Genomic DNA, 19355 nt, shown 5'->3' on the forward strand with positions numbered 1-19355 from the left:
TTTAGGTGTTTTGGCAGAAAGCAGGCTGCTACAGGTGCCTGTCATATTAGAGGTGGCAGCTTAGACTTGTTTTCTGTGTTTCAAAGTGAATACACCCTCTAAGGCAAACCAGCTATTTTTAACTCTCATTCTGGGAAGTCCTTTTTCTCTATGCTGGGAGAAAAGATACAGGCTGTGTGTCACAGTTGTCTCACAACCACACTTACCTCACCAGCCTCCTTTCAATAATGAGACAGATAACAGGGCAGAAAGCTGGTCAGCAAACTCGGTGATGAATAAACCTCCACTCCTCATTCTGGGGGATGGACAGGGAGGGGAAAAGCCTGTTTGATTTATCAGGAGAGGACCCATTCTGGGAGGTCAGGCTGAGCCTGAGGGGTGTGTGTTACTCACTGCAAGGAGTGTTTGCCCACTGTGCCCCCTGAAAGGCTTTGCTGGCACACCCAACATGAGTCACAGCGGTGAGCAGAGTGCTGAGCCAAGCTGCAGTGGTGTTGGGTTTTCCAAACCCTCCCTGAGTCTGTGGGTAATTTGGTAGAGTTTATGGCTTAGTCTCTTAGGATTGGACTCATCCCAGCTATATTTATAGGACTGAGTCTCAGCCAGGCTTCTCCCGTAATCAGTAGAGAGAGGCCAGGGAAGATTCATCCTCCCCTAGACTGGTGCTGATAACTGAGGAGGGTGGTGTTGCAACCAGCAGTTTGCAAAGCTGAAGTACTTTGAGTTGTGCCTGCTAGCCTCTTTACAGGAGTTTGGGGCCTTTTCTTGGGTCTCAGGCTTTCTGCATCAGAGGAGAAGTTCATCATGGTTTCCCAAGAAGTGCCTGTTCAAACTCTCGGGCAACAGAATGCATTTTCAAGTGAATCACAATCAATTTGAAAGTATAAATTAATTAAAGTCAAGCCCTCTGAGAAGTATCAAATGCATTCCTGCACTTCCTTTGTACCAAATTATTCTAATAGCAATGTAGCAGACTTCAGATTTCCCCATCAGTTAAATTGATTGATTTTTTTTTTTTGCAGAAGGCAATTTAGAAAGCAATATACTGTAATATAGGTATGTTGCTAGTGACTATTTAATTGTTACCATACTACAGGCTACTGGCAGACAGCAGCTTAAATAACTTATAAGTGGGGCAGCTGTCATGAGAAGTGGCTTACCAGCCTTCATCTTTCCTTCATCTGTGCAGCTATTTTGCTCTTAGCAGTGCCCTGCAAAGAAAAGATTTGCAAAGTGTAAGCATGTCTTCTAAATATTGTTTAATTTAGTACTACAAACACTGACATGATTTAATCAGAGCATATTACTTAAGAATGGCATCAGTATACGATGTTCCAATGCAGGTAATTTTCTGGTAACTGTAATTTTTACTTGAGTTGACAGGGTTTTTCTAGGCTTAGTCTGTGAGACTTATATTTGCCTGGAATGCTTCTTGCTCTCTATTTCTTGGCAGAAACTCTCAGTCTTGCATCCCATTTAAAATGGTTTGTAACTGGAAATATGTGTTAGGGGCTAGTTCTGAAATAGATGCTGTGCCAGCTGAGTCTTCTCACTCCCATGGGTGAGTCTTGATTCAGGCACCTGAGTGTGGGCTGTCCGTGCAAGAGCTGAAGGTTCCATGCTCTGTTCCTGGGTTGGTCTCGATGAGTTGTGCCTGAACTGCAGCTACTAAAATTTGGGAGAAGATCCATCAGCTCAAGTGTCCTGGCTTGGCATGGACTGAGCCAAGCCTCTGTGCAGGGAGCAGCTCCAGAGAGACAAAGTGTGGAGATGAGCAGGCTGATTTCTCCCAGGTCTTAAATCTGCTCCATACAGTCATAGCCCAGCCTAATTGCTAAGGTGTGTGGCTGCATTGCCTGTGGAATAGCAACCATCCCAAAAGCATCCTGTACTTGTGGGAAACACTTCTGCTCTCCTTGGCACAGTACCCAGGAGTCCTTAGGAACTGATGGTGGGAATGGAGGTTGAGAGCAGAGAAGGGCAATATAAAAAACTAAGGCTGGTTCAGTATAAACAGCTTCTACAAGTATAACAAAACATCTGACACTGATCCTTAACAACAGAAATGAGTTTCCATCTTAAGAACAACAAAGATATGGTCAATGGCACAAGAATGGCTTTTTTTAATATATTTTGTCTGGCTGAGGAACTTAAAAGCTCATTGTTCTCCTTCTTGAGTGTTTTCCAGAGTTCTCTAAAGTACAAACCTTCTCAGGGTGCCAATTGATAAAGACTCTACTAAAATGAAACCAGGCACTTGATTCATTTCATAGTGTTAATTCAGTTTTGGCACAGCCTCTGGGTTCTTAGCTGTCTAATGTGCTGTTAAGTGCCTTCTCAAGCATGGATAATAGATATTAGGAATAGAAAAGGAAAGCAACCTTTTTCAATTAAGGACAAAATGTACAGAAAGTAAAATGACTTGAGTTGTATCAGCTGCACATTGGCTCGTACGTGCACAGTCTCCAGATACCATCAGTAGGTGCTCAACCAGATAATTACAGCCTTCCTGCAGAAGGCTTCATGTAGGAGAGTCACCTGCCTGCCTGCTACCACTTGCAGGATCAGAGCTGTCCTTTATTTTCACTGCTGCAGATTGTGGAATTAGTGTTTTCCAACTTCGTTTTTAAAAAGAAGCATTTTTCTAGCACATCTTCCAGCGGGCTGCTGCACCAGGTAAGTGCTGGACATCAAGAGAGATTTGTCAGCCTTTTTGTCAGTAATGATTTATATTTGTCAAAATGCAATTTTCACAATTGATTTCCTGTTGCAAGGATTAGAGGAGCAGTTTGTTTGGGGAGTGCTTACCTTCCAGCCAGCTGATATTGCTTCATGCTCAAATTGAGGTCAAGGGTTTTTATATACAGGAGTAAGAGGTGGTCAATTGAATAGTTACTTAAAATCTCTTCAGGTGCATCTGCAAGTACTCCTCTTTCAAAAAATCATCTGTGCTGCCACAGGCAGGCTGGGCTGTAACCTTTGTGAAGGTCAAGTAATGCTAATAAGAAATGACAGGATTTCTGGGGGGCAGGGTTATGCCCAGTGCTGCATGACAGACTACCCCTTTGAAATGACTTGCATGCAGCTGGTGGCACATGTACCGCGATTTAAGAATCCCAGTGCAGGTGTTATAAAAGTATTTTCACAATGTTTTTGGCCACATCAGATTTTTCCCCTCTAAACTTGGACCAACACCAATGGTGTCCAGCAGGTCATAACTTTGTTTATCCCAAGTAGAAGCAGAGGTGGTGGCTCATGTCATACTGTCTGGGGCAACTGCCTTCTCAGGGTATTTAATTATTTTTTCTGTGGGCCATGCTGCTATTTCCACTTAAATCACTCTCTTGCTGGTGGGATTGTGGAGACCAGTCCTAATTTCAGAGTCAGAAGAGGTGGTGGAGTCTCTCAGAGAGCCTGTTCCCAATCCATATGAGCTCCTGCTCTGCCATTTACTCAGCCACATGGTGGCCCTGGCTGTGCTGCCCCAGGTTGTGTTTGAATGAGCTACTGAAAATTCCTGTGTCAGTTTTAGGGAGGAGGGTGGAGCTGGGGTGGAAGCAGGAGTTGTCACACCCGCTCACTGGTTTTCTGGCTCCATGGCAGACTGTTGGCAGGGAGTTTGCTGTGCAGGTGGTAAGTCTGCCCAAGGATCTGTAGGAATCTGTTAATCTCTGTTAGATCAGTTTGAGAGTCTCTGAGATGCTGTTTGGCCTTGAAGGATGTTTCTTAGCTTTTTATTAGTCATGACCGTATTTAACCCTGTAGAAACCACAACCTCACTGTGTAAGAGATAAGTGTGTAAGAAAATAATAAAGAAAATATGGGGAACATAGTCTCAGCCAAATAAGTGACTGAAAGAGTTAGATGCATTCTTAGGACAGAATTAAGTTGTACATCTCTGGGTTTACAGATTCTGTCATTAGTTTGATACAGTGTTTTAAATTGCCTGCATTTGTGTAATAGTTTTCTTTTGAGAGAGCAGGTGATTCCAATGGCATTGCAGGATAAGAGAGCACTTTAGAGAGTTTAGCTGATATTTTACATCAGCCAGATGCCTCCCTTCAGTCTTTCAGTGTGAGATACAGGAAGAAAGCACAGGAGAACAAAAAGGATTTGAAGTGCCCTCAAAACTGAGAATGAAATGGTTTGATGATACCGTGTTCTCTAGGAAAACTGGAGTCCTGAATATAAAACATGGCCTACAATTTTAATGCTGTTTTTGTTCATTTAAATATATTCCTGAATCTTCTTACATTCTCAGAATGTAATTACATAAAACCATTGTCATTTATGGCTGTGAGACCCTGAATTTACACTCAGGTTTGAATTTAATACTCCGGTTTCTGGCATGCCTCTATTGGCTTTATAACCCAGCAAGCAGGAAACAATGAGCATATACAGGTAGAGTTTACACCATCTGTGTGCCATAGTGAAAAAGATAGTTTGCTTTTAACAGATTTTTTTTTGCTGTCTCAGATATTGATTGGTTAATGCTTGTTGTGCTCCATCTGATAGTGGTGAATACCTGAGAGGTATTGATATTGTAGACTTAAAATGGGACATAAATAATTCATAGCAGCAAACATTAGAAAACATATGATAAGCAGCTTTACTATTATCTACATATCAGTCTTTCTGAGAATGTTGTGGGAGGCAGGTACAGAGAGTGAGCAACTACTCCATCATAACTGTATGATGAGTAAGTATTCTCTGAGAAGGATAGGAGTGGCTCTGATACGTTGCTAATTATGAACTTGTTCCACCTGGCTTTCACCTGGAGTAACCATAGGTAACTTATAAAAACTTCAAATTTTTATTCAGCATATTCTAAAAGTCAGATATTAGATAAAAGACTTAGCTCCTGAGTTCAGTGGGTTAAAATACCAATTGATCTACATCAGGGTAGTGTCACTGAAGCTGTGGAGATACATCCCCTAAACTAGCTATGAATTTGCTTGAGGAGTAGAGCATTAGGCTGGGTGAATCCCCAGCAGACAGAATAATGCAAAGGCAAGGAGAAGGGAAAGAAATCCAAGGTGATAAGGCAGAGGTAGAGAGTGAATAAATATTCTGTTTAGCCTCCTCATAGAAACTCTCCATTAACTTCAACTGGATTGCCTCTGGAAGACGTGCCATACTTAAATATAGAAGAGGAAAGTGATTAGCAGGCCAAGAAGGTGAAGTGTTGGGATCAGAGGAGATCGGGTATGATGGGATGATGAAGAAAACATTTAATAGTAGATGGGGATTTTAAGCCATATATACATATCCCTGAAGCCATCTTGTTCACACTTACATTTTAAGACTAGTGCTCAACATTTATCACTGAACCCCTTTGACTTCAGAAGCTCCCAGTGAACTTGATCCTGCATGTTCAACAGCAGCCATTTTTTCCCCAAGACAACTGAACTTTCTGTTTATTCACACTTCACTTTTATTGTAATTGCTTGCACGTAGGTGAACGCAGGGAGCTCTGATTGGGACTGGAGGCAGAAAACGCAATTTCTTTCTTCACAGCATTACATGGAAGTCCAGACAAAAGTCTGGCTTCAGACACCCCGAAGTGTTGTGATAGGTGAGGACGAGGGTCCCATTAAATATTGAGGTGGCCAGGCCCACAGTGCTGCTGCAGCAGGGATCGATTACACCTGGTGAAACCTGGCCTGGGAGCGCCGGGCATGCGGGGAGCGCGCTCGGGAGGCTGCGGCCGTGCTATGGTCAGCAGGGAATGGATCTGGCACTGCTTCTGCCTCTGCCACTGTGACTGCATCATCCTGTGCCGAATGTCCTGTAGGTGATGGAAACCTCGCCGCTGCCCTGCGTGCCGGGCTCCTGCGGGAAGCGGGAAGGGATGCTCGTTTTTGCATGGAGATGGTCTGTGCCGCCACCCTGTTGTGCTGGACAGCACTTCCAGTTGTAGCTCGTTGGTGGATGGTTTGTCTTTAATTTGCTTTTAATTCAGGCAGGCAGGGCAGTGGGAGGCTGAGATAGTATTTGTGAGAAATGAGGCATTAGGCTGGGGAGATGCGGACATTAGTCAGGGCTGTTAAATCAGGAGAGGTCATTACAGCAAGAATGTGGGATGATGACTTCTGAATCAACATGTTGGATTGCTTCCGCTCTTACTTGCTAGTGAATAGCATCTGTACTCATGGAATAGATAATTGTTTTAAAAAACAGATATTAAAAAGGGCAGCATCTTATACCTCCTATATTAATGGGATATTTGCCTATTTTTTCCTTCCTAATGACCTGCCTGTGACTGTCAATTCCTGTTAGCTCTTCTGGAAATGAAGATTTACAGAGATGAGTGGGTTTACTCTGGGCCTTCCTAGTCAGTGGGATTTTTGCTTCCCTTAAGCAGATAGCTTGGCTTTGGGTGGAAGTGTGAATGGGGATCAGGTGCTATATTTGAATATTTTGTTTATCTCTTAAATTTATTTAAGACTGTGACTTAATTATCAAGACCTGCTGTTTCTAATTATATTTTTTCATGTGGTTTGTTGGGTTAGTTTGTTTTTTTTTTTCAAAAATCCCAAAATATATCTCCATTTAGCTGTGTTTTGTAGAAAAGTCCTCCTCTGTCCAGTACTCTTACCCAGGTACAGGTACCTATCATAGTTGCCTTAGAGCAGTGGTGGGAGTTAAATCTTGGTAAAATGGATCTTGTCTGGATCTTAACCATTAACTAGGTGCAAACTGTGTGTTTATAATATGGTGTTTTCTATGTGTGCATGGTGCTTCAGTGAATGTATGGGCCCTGCTGTTCTCCATGTGCTGGAAAAGACTGCACTGAGGGGTTTATTGTCCTACCAGTAGGGAAACAGAAAGGAGACACTTGAAAATAGAGAGCCTTGCCTTGCAAGGTTGTACGTGGAGATAGGCCAAGAATAGACCGTGCTGCTCTTGGTGCCTCGGGTGCTGCACCAGGCTACAGTGGGGGTGTGTGTGTGTATCTACATTTCTGATCTAATGTGTCATAAATCCTATAGTTAAGCAAAACCAGAGATTATTTTTGACCAGTGATATGTGTAAATATCAGCTGATTGAACTGCTGTCCATGCTAGTGGCTGGGTTCTTTTCCCCTGTGACTTCAGAAATTTTCAAAACTTCAATTTGTCAAAAAAAAAATTGATCAAATCCCTGCTTTTTATTTGATGTAAAGAAATGTAGTGTGAAGTGGGTATAAACAGGTATATGCACTTACTTGGGTGCAGAAACACACAGAGTCACACTTAGCTAAAAGCAGATAGCTTCTGTCCCACAGAATAGATGTGTGGGGCTTGAGACATCCAAGGAAAATTGCTTTTTGATATCAGCAACACTCCTACTACAGAGCACAAGGCCCAGCATTGCAGTGTATCTGTCTCTGCAGGGACAGCACCTGGCAAACTGGTACTGGAGTGAAACAACTCATGTCCTCACTAAAACCAAATTCAGGAAATATCTTTGCGATATAAACCATATCTTTAGATGGTATGTTTTGATTTGTTTCAGGCATCCACTGCCTGAATGCCCATGCAGTGGTGGGGTGCCAGCTTCTCAGGATGGCCTGTGCTCTTGATTTTAATGAGATTCTGATGGTATTTGGTGTTTTTCTTAAAGCTCCAGTACTGCCTAGAGGCACAAGATTATGAGCTAATCTTCACCTTTATTGAAAAGTTTCAATCCTGGATGTTCAGGAAAATAGGCTTGATGCACATTCTGAAAAACAATCAAGAAGAGGAGGGAACAGAAGTGCTTGGGGGCTTGTTTACTTGCTACTAATAATTGTGAGGTTAATTTACTTCCTTTTATTTTTTTAAGATAATCTCATTGTCCTGAATTTTATAGATTACTTTTTGCTTCTGTCACTGATTGATGACATCTCCCATCATCTTCCCTGAATGTGTTTATAAACCCACCAATATTGAAATTACACCCTTAGAAATTCAACTATGTCCTTTCTTTTTTTTTTCCTTTTCCTTTTTGTGATGATAAAGTAAAATTACTCTTCCTCTACTTTTCTATGCACATAACATTTTTCTCAGAGCCAGAGGTGGCTCCCCTAAGAAAAGCATTGGTCATCAACTAAGCTGGATGCTTGTTTATCATGAAACTGCCTGTGGAAACAAGGTTGCTTCTCTAAATGCATCAGAGCCCCTGCCCCAGCCCTGCCAAGGAGGGAGGTGCTGGCAGTCCCCACCTGGGGCTGCCTGGCAGGTGCTGCCTTACCCACCTCAGCTTCAGCAATGCATCATTGAGCCATCACTGAATTAGTTCCCTTTTGCTCAGAGCTCAGCTCAGTAAACAGAACCCCCCTGGGATGCTCGAGTTCCATCTTTTCCTGTCCTGCATGGAGGTTTCCTGCATTCAGTATTATATTTGCTGGGACCCCTGTGGCAGGCAGGAAGGAAAGATGAATCTGACTCCATGTTCTCAGAAGGCTAATTTATTATTTTATGATACTATATTATATTAAAGAATACTAAACTATACTAAAGAATAGAGAAAGGATACTTACAGAAGGCTAAAAAGATAATAATGAAATCTCATGACTCTCTCCAGAGTCCCAACACAGCTTGGCACTGATTGGCCGATGAGTGAAAACAACTCACACCAGAAGCCAGTGAAACAATCACCTGTGGGTAAACAATCTCCAAACACATTCCACACAAGCAAAGCACAGGAGAAGCAAGTGAGATAATAAATGTTTTCCTTTTTCTCTGAGGCTTCTCAGCTTCCCAGGAGAAAAATCCTGAGCAAAGGGATTTTTCAGAAAATGTGGATGTGTCAACTCACCTTGCCAGAATTTCTCTCTGTCTTGGAGAGCCAGCACTGCACAGGTCCTGGCACTCCATGGCACTGAGGCCTGATCCAGGTGGGTGTGCAGCCACCTCCTTCCCTGGGGCTGCCTGTCCTCATGGTCAGGTGCTCAAAGCCCTTCCTCTGGAAGTGGGGAACCAAGGTTCAGCCACTTCCCCTGCCCAGGCAGAACTGCAGCTTTCCTTGCTCACCTTCCCCCACCCAAAAAAGCTCATGCTATTCTAGGTCAGTGTGTGTTTTGGGCTTCCTGTCAGAGCTGAGCTGCTGAGAGGAAAATGATTTCCAGTTCTTACACAGTTCTTTTATTTATGTTGATCAGATAAAATGCAGGGAGTCCCATACCTGAACACATGGGCTCCCATCCCTGTTGCTTGCCCTAACTGTGGGGATGCAGTCCCACCACTCCAGGCTGCATTTTAGGGGAGATGCTGACCCAAATGGCCATGGAGCCACCTCACTGTGAAAGGTTTCCTGTTTGCACAGTCACCTATGTGTATTTTTAAATCTTGTTTAAAGCTGGTTATGCTGTTTCTCATCTGAGAGGTAACCCAAGCTGTGCTGCTGAGCTGAGATAAATGCAGCCAAGCCATGTCCTTCACATATTTACTGTGACCCCTGCTGTCAGAGTGGAGTTGTTTGCAGCAGGAGCTGCTTTAGCACTGTCTCATCTGTACTGCATGCAGGAGGGAAAAAAACAAGTTTTTCTCCGCCAGCTCAACCAAGACACAAGCATGAAAAGCTGCCAAATGCCGTGCCAGTGCCATGATGAATGGTCAGGATCAAACAAATGCCTTCATATTTTATGCAAAATAATGGCATTACCAGCTTTAGCATTTGAGTCAAAGGCACTGGTTTCATGGTGTTGTGCTCAGTAACACTTCTGGTGAATTGAAGATGGTTTCTGTCTCATCATCTTCCAGCACTGGATCTTTGCACAGCCTTTTTGTTTGGTAACCCCCCTCTGGATCTCATGTCTTCCATCCTGCCCAGTGCACATGCTGTGTGGCTCTGCATGTGGGGACCCTTGCAATTCCATCTGTTGATTTTTCCTAAAAGAAAAAAGGAAGAAAAGGACTGTGCACAGCATAAGCACCTGTACATAAGTTCTTGGAGAGGTGTGAGCAAGGGCAGGGCATTCCCGTGTTAAATACAAGGCTTGTTTTTCCAGCTCTGTCACTGTCCTTAAATCTTATCTGCATCAGAAAGTTTCAGCATTGAATGTTAAATCAGTTTTTAGTTCAAATGAACAGACTTCATACAGACCCCCGTGCTCACACCCTTATTTTACTTTAGGCGGGGCCTGTTTCATGTTAGATTACAGTAATCTCGAGGTAAAAGGTAAAAGATAAAAGCAAAGCAGTTGCAATCTTGGGAATGGTGCTTTTAATAGCTTCTAAGACAGGAATTTCTAGAATTCAGCTGAGAGTTGGTACCTGATAGACACTGTTCTTGTCCAGTGTGATAAAAGGTAAATTCAGGTTATGTAAAGCATTGCTGGGGATGATTTTAAGAGGATGTGTTTTACTTTGCCACAGACTTACAGCACTGTTGGTCACCAAGGAACAAGGAAGGGAGGTAGAGATTTTCTGGCACAGAGTTGGAAATGCTCCTTTCCCTGCACTCTACTTGCCTCAGGTCAAACCAAATTTGGTCTGCATCAGAATAAGAACGCCTTAGGTGACCTTTTACATGGTTTTGACTGTGTCAGTAGCAAATCTCACCTGTAGGTAAATTGATGCAACCAAATTTTATTTGTGCAGACACCACCTGGGTGTAATCAAGTCACTTCGGCCTCATAGCTTAATTAAGGCTGATAAAGTTCTTTGCAGTTCTCAGAGGAGAAGTTTGGTCCATGTGTAAATGATGTCATAGAAGGTATTTAATGTACTACTCTGTTAAAATTCTGCTGAGGCATCCAGCCCGTGAGTAACACTCTCTGAAACTCTATTTCCAGTTAATGTTTAATAGGAGCGAGGCAAGCTGCCTGCAAGCATTCTCTGTGACTCTGGGCTCCCTTCGTGGGGTGTGCTCCCTGCCACAGTGCTGCTGCTCCTCAGACCAAACAATGAAATAAACAGGGAAGGAGATCTTTCTCCTTATTAACGCCTTTATTAAGAATCAGCTCGGGTAGGGAGAACCGACGGGTCGCGCTCACGCTGCCGCTGCTCCCAGGAGGGGCACGGAGGAGGAGGAAAATTCAGCTTTGTCCACTGGGCTGTGGGCAGAGATGGGGGTTCTGTCCTCGCGGGAGGGTCACGAGATTCCCCATTTTTTGGTTTGACATTTGAGGTCCTCTGTCCAGCCGACATCTTTTTAGATTAGGGTGAGGGGTCAAAAGGCCTTGGCAGATACTGGATTCTGTTCCTCACGTCTAGACATCACTTCGATCCGTCAATTCCGTGGTGTTGGCTCGCTGTTTTTAGGGGGTTTTGCTGGGTTTGGTGAGGGGTTTCTTCATTCGCATGCCAGCCCCGATGTCCCTCCCTGTTCACCCTCCGGGTGCCATTCGACAAAAGGGGGAATTCTTAACCATCAGCAACAGGTAGTTAACGAAAAGGACAGGTGATTACAGTATCAAACAGTTAGAACTCCACCCAGCCCAGCCTGTGAACCCTGCAACCTTTTAAAAAACGGGCAACTTTTCTACTCATAGCAAACAAGGCAGGAGCAGGAGGTGTGGAGTCCCAGCCCGCTGCGACAGCAGTGCCATGGTGGCGGTGTGGCAGCACGCTGGTGGCCCGTGGCTGTGCCCAGCTGCAGGGAGCAGTGATCCATCCCTCCTCAGTCCTTCAGCTCGCCATGGAAAGTCAGGTCAGCCCGACCTGCCGGGTCATCCAGCCCGAGTGTGGGCACCCTGCTCTATCTACGGGCTTTATCTCGGCTAATTAGATGAGTGCTTTGTCCAGGATAATTGTCTCTACTAATGAGTTTAAGAGAGTGTCAGCAGCACAGCCGGTCACCAGCACTGTTGTTCCCGCTCCAGCGTGGCTGTGCCGGGACATCTCCAGCACGGGCAGTCCCCACCAGGAGAGCAGGCTGAGCTCCTCAGGGCAGGGGCAGGTGCTGGAGCGCTGACAGAGCCTCTGCAGCAGCAGCAGCGGGATTGCCCAACAGCGGCGAGAAAGCTAAAATTACAGACAGGCTGTGAATGGGGAAGTGGCGGCCGATGGGGACACGGAGCGCTTCCCGCTCTGCCTGACGCGGGGACAGCAGCCACCGATGTCACAGCAGCCAGGTGTTATGAATAAAAAAAGGTTACCCATTTTTTTAAAAGGTTGCGGAGTTAGAAGTTGGGCTGGCTGCTGGCAGAGGAGAGTTCTTTGTTAACTTCATGTTGGAATCACCTGTTAAGAGTCGGTCGTTAACTCCCTATTGTTGAGAATTCCCCTTTTGTCAGTGCCCCCCTGCCTGCTGCCGGTGGATGACCCTTCTGGACAGTGAAAGGAGGGGACATCGGAGGGCGTGCAAATGACCTCGGAGCCAGCATGCCACGGGAAACCACCCCACCAAACTTACCAAAGAGACCCCAAAAACAACGAGCCAACACAGAATTAAGAGATCAAAGTGATGTCTGGACGTGAGCAACAAAGTTCAGAGCCTGCAGAGACGCTGAGACCCTTTTTTGCCCCTCACCCTAGCCAGAGGACCTCGGCTAAAGACAGGGCCCTGAAGGTCAAACCAGAAAAGGGAACAAGGGGTTTCCCAATGCTCTTGTGAGGATGGACCCCCAGCTCTGCCCACAGACCAGCGGACACAGCTGCACCCTTCCTCCTCCTCCTCCTCCTCATCACTCCTGGGAAGTGGGCGGCGGCGGGAGTGCGGACCCGTCGGTTCTCCCACCAGAGCTGACCACTTTTAATAAAGGCATTAAAAAGGAGAAAGGTCTCCTGCCCGTGTTTATTTCAGCAGCCAAGGATGTCACAGCCCCAGGGGTGTCACACCTCACTGTGGGGCCGGCCTGCTGGCAGTGGGGCAGCAACCACACCATAGCAAAGAGCCCCAGGTGCACAGGGGGAAGAGAAGGGGTGATGGTGAACCCCAAAAACAGCCTGCCCAGCTGAGTCTCAGTGTGAGTTTGCACACCGGCCCAGGCTGTAGCTGAACAGGGACCATGGGATTAGCATCAGTCAGAAATGTTTTCAACAACTGATAATGTTGGGGTTTTATGACAGAAGATGCCAATTTATTTGAAAGATACTGCTGTTGGAAGGAAAAGCTTTGCAGAAACTTGTAATCTGGAAAGATTTCTTCTGTTCTTGTCAGGATAAGCAGGAGTTTATGTCACATTATCAGAATATAAACAATGACAGATCAGATCTGATGGCTGAACCAAAGTCTCCCACAATCCAAGTGTGTGCTGGAATCATCAAACAATGAGGGACAGCTGTCTGTCTCTCTGACACCTCTTTTCCCCCAGACATCTGCTGGGGGTTTGTGTTTGTTTGTTTGTGGTTTGGAGGTTTTGTATTTTTTTGCACAAAATCATGTTTTTCTCATATGTAAAACAAACATTTTCATTATCATGAATTGAAAGCCCATATGTATTTCTAATTCAGCTCTGACTCTGGAGCCTTTCCTTAGCCCACCACTGTCACCACACTGGTCCATAAGCACCATGGAGCTGTAGGAGCTGCAAAAACCCCAAGCAGGGGCTGCTTCCATTCTGTGTAATGAATGAAAGTGTGTTTGTAGATTGGACCTGCTGTGTGGAAGAAGCACAAAATACCCGTTGCTCAGAGAAATAAACGTGTTTGATACTTTTTTTCTAAGGGTATGCAGTCAGTGTTGCTTGCAATTGAAGCCAAGGTGAAAGAGGGAACAGAAACATTGCTTGGAGCTTGTCCAGCAGGAGAGAAAGGATGGCATTGTTCCTGTTAGCCCGTGCCTTCCTGGCACTATTGGAAGCCGGAGCATGGGTTTTCCTTCAGGGACAGCTTTGTTCCTGGGGTTTGGCTTGTTCCAGACGTGGACATATCTGTGCAGCGTGCAGGAGCAGCCCCAGCACGTGGAAAGCTCCACACCCAGCACAAAGCAGTGCCCTGTGCCAGGAGTTCCCCCTCGCTGTCTGCAGGGACAGCTGGGCAAGGGCAGAGTGGCTGCTGGGGTGGTTGAGTAGGAGGAGAAAAAATAAACACGGAAAACATCTGTGTGCTCCCAAAATCTGCCTTCAGCTGAATCACAAGATGCTTCTATAAAAGCCTGGTTAATTATTGCAAAGCAACCAAGCGAGGAAACACAGACATTCGCAGAGTATCTCCTGCCTTAATTAGTTGCTAAAAATGTGGCTCCCAGCAGCTGTGGAGCTGCAAACGGGTCAGCAGCAGAACTCTTTCTCCTGGTCACTGTGCTGAGAAGAGCTCCTCTCTGAGGCTGTTCCCAAAGGCTGGCAGGGTCAGAGGCAGCTCATGGACAACCAGAGAAGCATCTTCAAATGAGGGTGGCATCACCAAGAGCACTCACTGTTCATGTCTGCTTCTGTCGGAGAAATACCGAAAAATGTGGAGGGGAATTAAGCCTAGAAATCCAGTTGGATAGAAACCCCTGATCCTCGCAGCTGTCTGCTGTACGTGCACAGCAGAGCATGCATGTGCAGAATCGAGCACGAAATTAATCCCTGCCCTCCGTGGCCGTGAGCTGGGGCTGAGCAGGCTGAAAGCTGTGCCTGGCATCCTCACCTGTGGTTTCTGAGCTCCTTGCTACACCTTAAACTCCTTTCACGGAGCTTCCTGCTGGGTGGGTCCCAAATATTTGCTAAGGTTTTCCCTGAGGCTTTCACCCCCGCTTCCCCACGTTCATTATTTCGTGTGATCTTTACAAAATGTGGCATTTCTGTCTAAATAGTTTGCCAAAGACCTATGATAAACAGCACTAAATTGTCAGTCATGAGTCATTAAAGTGAACTCTCTTCACTTCATGCCCAATCATAGGATATTTTTAAATGTCAGAGCTTTTGGCTTAGTGGTTGTCACTGGCTTCATTTTTGGGAGACCCAAAATTAGAATACACAGGCCTGGTTTTCAGAAAGTTCTGTGTACCCTTACTTCAAATGTTAGTCCTTAAACACATTTCAAAAATATGCATGATTTCCTCAGGATCAGTCAATGCTCTGGAATTTCTGACTACGATGCATTTCTGCCATCTTTCCTGTTTTCACATTTTCTTAATTGGTTTTCAGATAGCATTCAGCCTGGCAGTAATACATAAAGAATACAGAGATAAATATGCTTAACAATTTGAGAGTGACATATTTAGGTTTGTAAGTATTTAATTCTGATTTGCTCTTGTTGGATAACTTTAAAAAGTGGTAAGTTTTACATTTAAAAATTAAAAAATAAGGTAGTCGTAATAATTTCTTGCACATAATTGACCTCCTTCCCAGTTTATCAGGAAAATTGCTGTTTGATTTAATAAAAGTCTTATCTGTTTAATCACAGTTGAACTCCACCTCCTCAAATGAATGGAACAATCTTTGTAATAAGTGCAGGGCCACTTATGTTACCAGCAGTTATTTTTATTTTCAGAATAATTGTTTCTTTCTGAAAATGGCATGTAGGGTCAATGTCCTTGATTAAATGTCTGAGAACAGAGATTAAATGATCAATCAAGAGAGGAGATGTGACTTAAATGGTCATATGCATAGTCAGCTTTTGTTGGTGGATGTCAGTGAAAGCTCAGCTTGCTGTGGATCCCCCAGAAACAGAAGACCACAGCATTGTAAAAAGAAAAGTCACCTTTGTAAAAGTCTTGTTTAATTTTGCATCTCTTTGCACCTTCCATCAGGCAGCTTTGATTCCAGCTCAGCATCAGAGTTAGCACAATGTGTGCTCCCAGACTCAGTGAGGCAGTTGAATTTCTGTGCAAGCACAGAATAATATCTGAAGGATGGAGATGAACCATGTCAAAGCTAAAAATGCATCCCAGTGCACTGGGCTGTCCTTCTACAGGACAACTTTTGCAACACTGCAGGCCTTCACATCACCCAGGGATTAGTGTGTAATCTACAGAAACCGTGGTGCCAAGTTTCTGGACAAATCTGCTCCCACATTCAGCCCCTGAATTCTCCCAGTGGGATTAAAACTGTACAGGAGTCAATGATTTGTCTAATATGAAAAAATAGAGCTAAAAATAATAAAAAAGCAAAGAGAAGACAATAATGCTTGAGGTTTATCTGTCATAGTCAGGTGGAGAAGCAATCTGAGTGGCGCTGTTTTTTCATTTGCTTTCTTTCTTAATAGCATCTTCTCATTTTTTTCTGTAGGTCCAGCTGCCCAGCGCCAGATCCAGAATGGTCCATCTCCAGATGAGATGGAGGCACAGAGAAGGTGAGTTAATCAGCTGTGGCACAGTTCTAGTTTGTAACTTGCATGAACATGCAGTCTCCTTGTTCACCAGTAAGCACTGCTCTTTTTGCTTGTACACATTTTAAGCTGGTTCTGAATGTTTTCTAATTATTGTTAATGATTCTGTAATGGCTGTTACAGGGTGAAGTGAGCCAATGTTCACACTCCAGATAAACTCTTTGCTGGGTAGGTGCTCAGGAGTCTTCCTGCCTCCAAAAACTATAGGGAAAGTGTAGGGAAACTGATTTCCTGCACCTCTATGAGTAACTGTGAAAGACCTGAGATTTAGTAGGGATTTACCCATGACTGGTCAGCAGTGAGGATATTTCACCTGAGATTTACTTTGGGAGAGCAGAGATATCACAAAGGTCAGAGAGCCCCTGCTCACACAGGGCAGGAGATATTGCCTCTCCACTGCCTTCCTGAAAAACCTGATCCAGCTCTTCCTTTAACCAGTGGAAGTCACTCATTCTGCGTGTGTAATTCAGGCCTCCAGTTTGGATGTCTGTTCTGTACATTTAAAATGTGAGCAGCTTAACTGTTAGAATAAAAAAAAAATATTTCTTCTTTTTTGTTTAGAGAAGTAAAAGCCCTTTGGGTAGGCATTATTTGACTGCTGCAGGGCACATGGCCCTAGGAAAGCTCCTTTTGCTCCACTGGAGTGGAATAAGATGTGCCAGTAGATGCAGTTAGATATTACTGCATCTGCACTAGTGGACTTTCAGCTTTAATTATGCTGATGCATTCTTTAAGCATAGAGCAGGCCCAATTTTAAGCCTAGGGGTTTTTTAATAAGCAGGAAGGAAATTAAGTTATGGTTTCTACCCTGCAAATTTGTCTGTTTAAAAGGTTTTTTTAGAGATCTTTACACAAATTTTTAAAGAATATTCTTTTTAAGTCAGAGTGTAATTTGTCCTCTCTTGTACTTTTCTCCTTGCATACTCCTTAAGTAAGCTTGTGCCAATCCCAGGCTTTATTTAGTTCAACTAGAATAAATTTGACTTCCTAAGACTCTAAGAACTTCTCCTTTTAGCATGTGTGGGAGGGTGCATTTGGCACATGTAAACTGCTTCTGACCAAGGGCAGAAAGGGCTGGTATGAACCCCAGTGATTCCAAGTGGCAGTGGATAACCCCTGCTTTGGATTTTTGCACCCTGAACCTCAATCTGTTCTGCAGCAGCTCTGATGATTTGGGGGTGTTTTGCCCATATTTCTTTCCTGTTCTGTCAGACTGGAATTTCCCAGGTTGGTTCTCTAGATAAACCTAGAATTTCCTCCAGGTTTAATCAGGAAAATGTGTGTATCAAGTTGTTCTTCATCATCAAATTTTGCTAATAAATGCCAAGCTAAGGTAGAGGACAGTATGCTCAGGAAATTCTTAGACATGTGTTAACAATCCATAACAGTCAAGAAAGAGTCAGGGCATGTATTGAAGCAAAGATTATATTTATTTGGTTTAAAGTGTCATAGCTTAAATGACACCAGTTGAATCAACCAACTAAGACTTTCTCAAAAGTCATTCACCTTTGCACATATGATAATTTTCTCAGAAACTTGCAATTTTCTAGAAATTGCATGGATTGCATGTTCTGAACATAAAACCACTTTAGGATTGATCCCCCAATGCAAAATAATGTATTTTCCTTTACCATATATTGAACTAGATATGAAACACAGAAAATTTGTTTTGCAAATTAAAAGAGTCTTTATTTTCCACATTGGACTATTTTTTACTTTGAAACCTTCTATTGGTATATAAATAAGACAGAATTGCTCAGCATTGCAGACTCTGGAAAGTACAAGTAAAGATGTAACAGGGAGGTGTCTTAAAATACTGTGCAAGGAGTCAAAATAGAAATGCTGCTTAGAGTTGAGCTTGCTTTACTGTACAAAGTAAATCAAGTTGAGAAAAGAGAAGACTGCACAGTGAAGACTGGTCTAAAGATAAATGAAATTAATTAGGGCAAATTCAACCTAGAAACTATGGAGGAAAATAGTAATAAACTTTATTATTACCAAGTGCTTCAGCAAGGTAAATTCTGAGTTGTGTTTTAATACTGTTGAAATTTTTAGTCCATATCCCTGCACTTGCCAAGGAGCCTGGCAAGCAGTCTGGCTTTTAGCTGTCAGGGTTTTTAGGAGGAGCCAGGTGAGGGTGTGTTTGTGGCAGGGGTCAGGGACATCCCTTCCTGCAGGAGCAGTCCAGCGTGCGAGAGCAGACTCTGCTGCTGGGCCCTTGGAACTGCACATCCCTGCAGAGCTGGCCCAGCCTCTCCCTGCCGGGGAGGCTCCACACCAGAGCTGGCAGCTCCTGGGGCAAGGAGCAGGAAGAGCAGCAGTGCCGAGCCGTGATGGGGTTTGCAGAGGGAGCAGAGCGGTGCTGGGGCTGCCAGCTGGACTGGCAGTGCCAAAACGGGCCTGCATGTGCACCTGGACTGCAGAGGCTTCGTGCAGTCAGCACCAGAACACAGATGAAGCTTTGCTATATTTCCATTCTAACATGCTAATATTCTACAAGTGCTTTGGGCTCCTGATCCATCAAAGATTCTGGACTGTGTCATTTTGAGTATTTCCTTCTCTGTCCAGACAGCTTTTGAATATCTTCTCTGGAAATATTCAAAGGCTGTCTGGACAGAATCCTGGGGATTGTGTCCTCCAGGGGATCCTTCTTGAGCAGGGAGGTTCGACCAGATGGCCTCCAGTCCTCCCTTCCAACCTTATCCAATGTGTGATTCTGTGATTTTATGTGGGTTGCCCCTTACTCTTTCCTTGCAATGCTCACACACTTCAGGTTAACAGCATGCATGTTTGCTGTGCTCTCCTGGGCATTGGGCACTGCCTATTCCTTGTGCAGAGCACTGAGGAGTTATTTTAAATGGATCAACCAGCCCCTGCAGTGTCCAGTGCGTGCAGGGCCATGTCCTGGTTAGGTTTCCCAAAGTGTGAACTGGCACTGCTGTGGTCAGGGTGAGTGAAATCAGACCCAGCTCCACCTCATAGGATCAGCTCTCTCCCCAGACACACAGTGCTTCTCAGGGTATGAAGCTTTTTCTCAAAATGATAAGGAATATCTAATGACCAAGGGTTTTTTCATTGCTGTTTTAGACAAGTGATGGAGCAACAGCAACAGCGCCAGGAATCCCTGGAAAGAAGAACCTCTACCACAGGCACGTATCAAATCAAGCAGATACAGTCTGCTCTCCCTGACTG

The 19355-nt window shown here is 44.4% G+C and overlaps 1 protein-coding gene across 7 annotated transcripts in view; it reads left to right on the forward strand.

The window, feature by feature from the left end:
- Positions 1–19355, forward strand: part of EVL (Enah/Vasp-like) — a 147450-nt gene that overhangs the window by 112257 nt on the left and 15838 nt on the right. For all 7 annotated transcript variants that reach the window (XM_054515200.1, XM_036384057.2, XM_054515201.1 and 4 more), the window contains exons 4-5: positions 16064–16127; positions 19251–19312. In XM_054515200.1, the coding sequence (XP_054371175.1) occupies positions 16064–16127; positions 19251–19312 (126 nt within the window). The remainder of the gene's footprint in view (positions 1–16063; positions 16128–19250; positions 19313–19355) is intronic.

Source organism: Molothrus ater, chromosome 6, assembly GCF_012460135.2.
Source record: "Molothrus ater isolate BHLD 08-10-18 breed brown headed cowbird chromosome 6, BPBGC_Mater_1.1, whole genome shotgun sequence".
NCBI lineage: Eukaryota > Metazoa > Chordata > Aves > Passeriformes > Icteridae > Molothrus > Molothrus ater.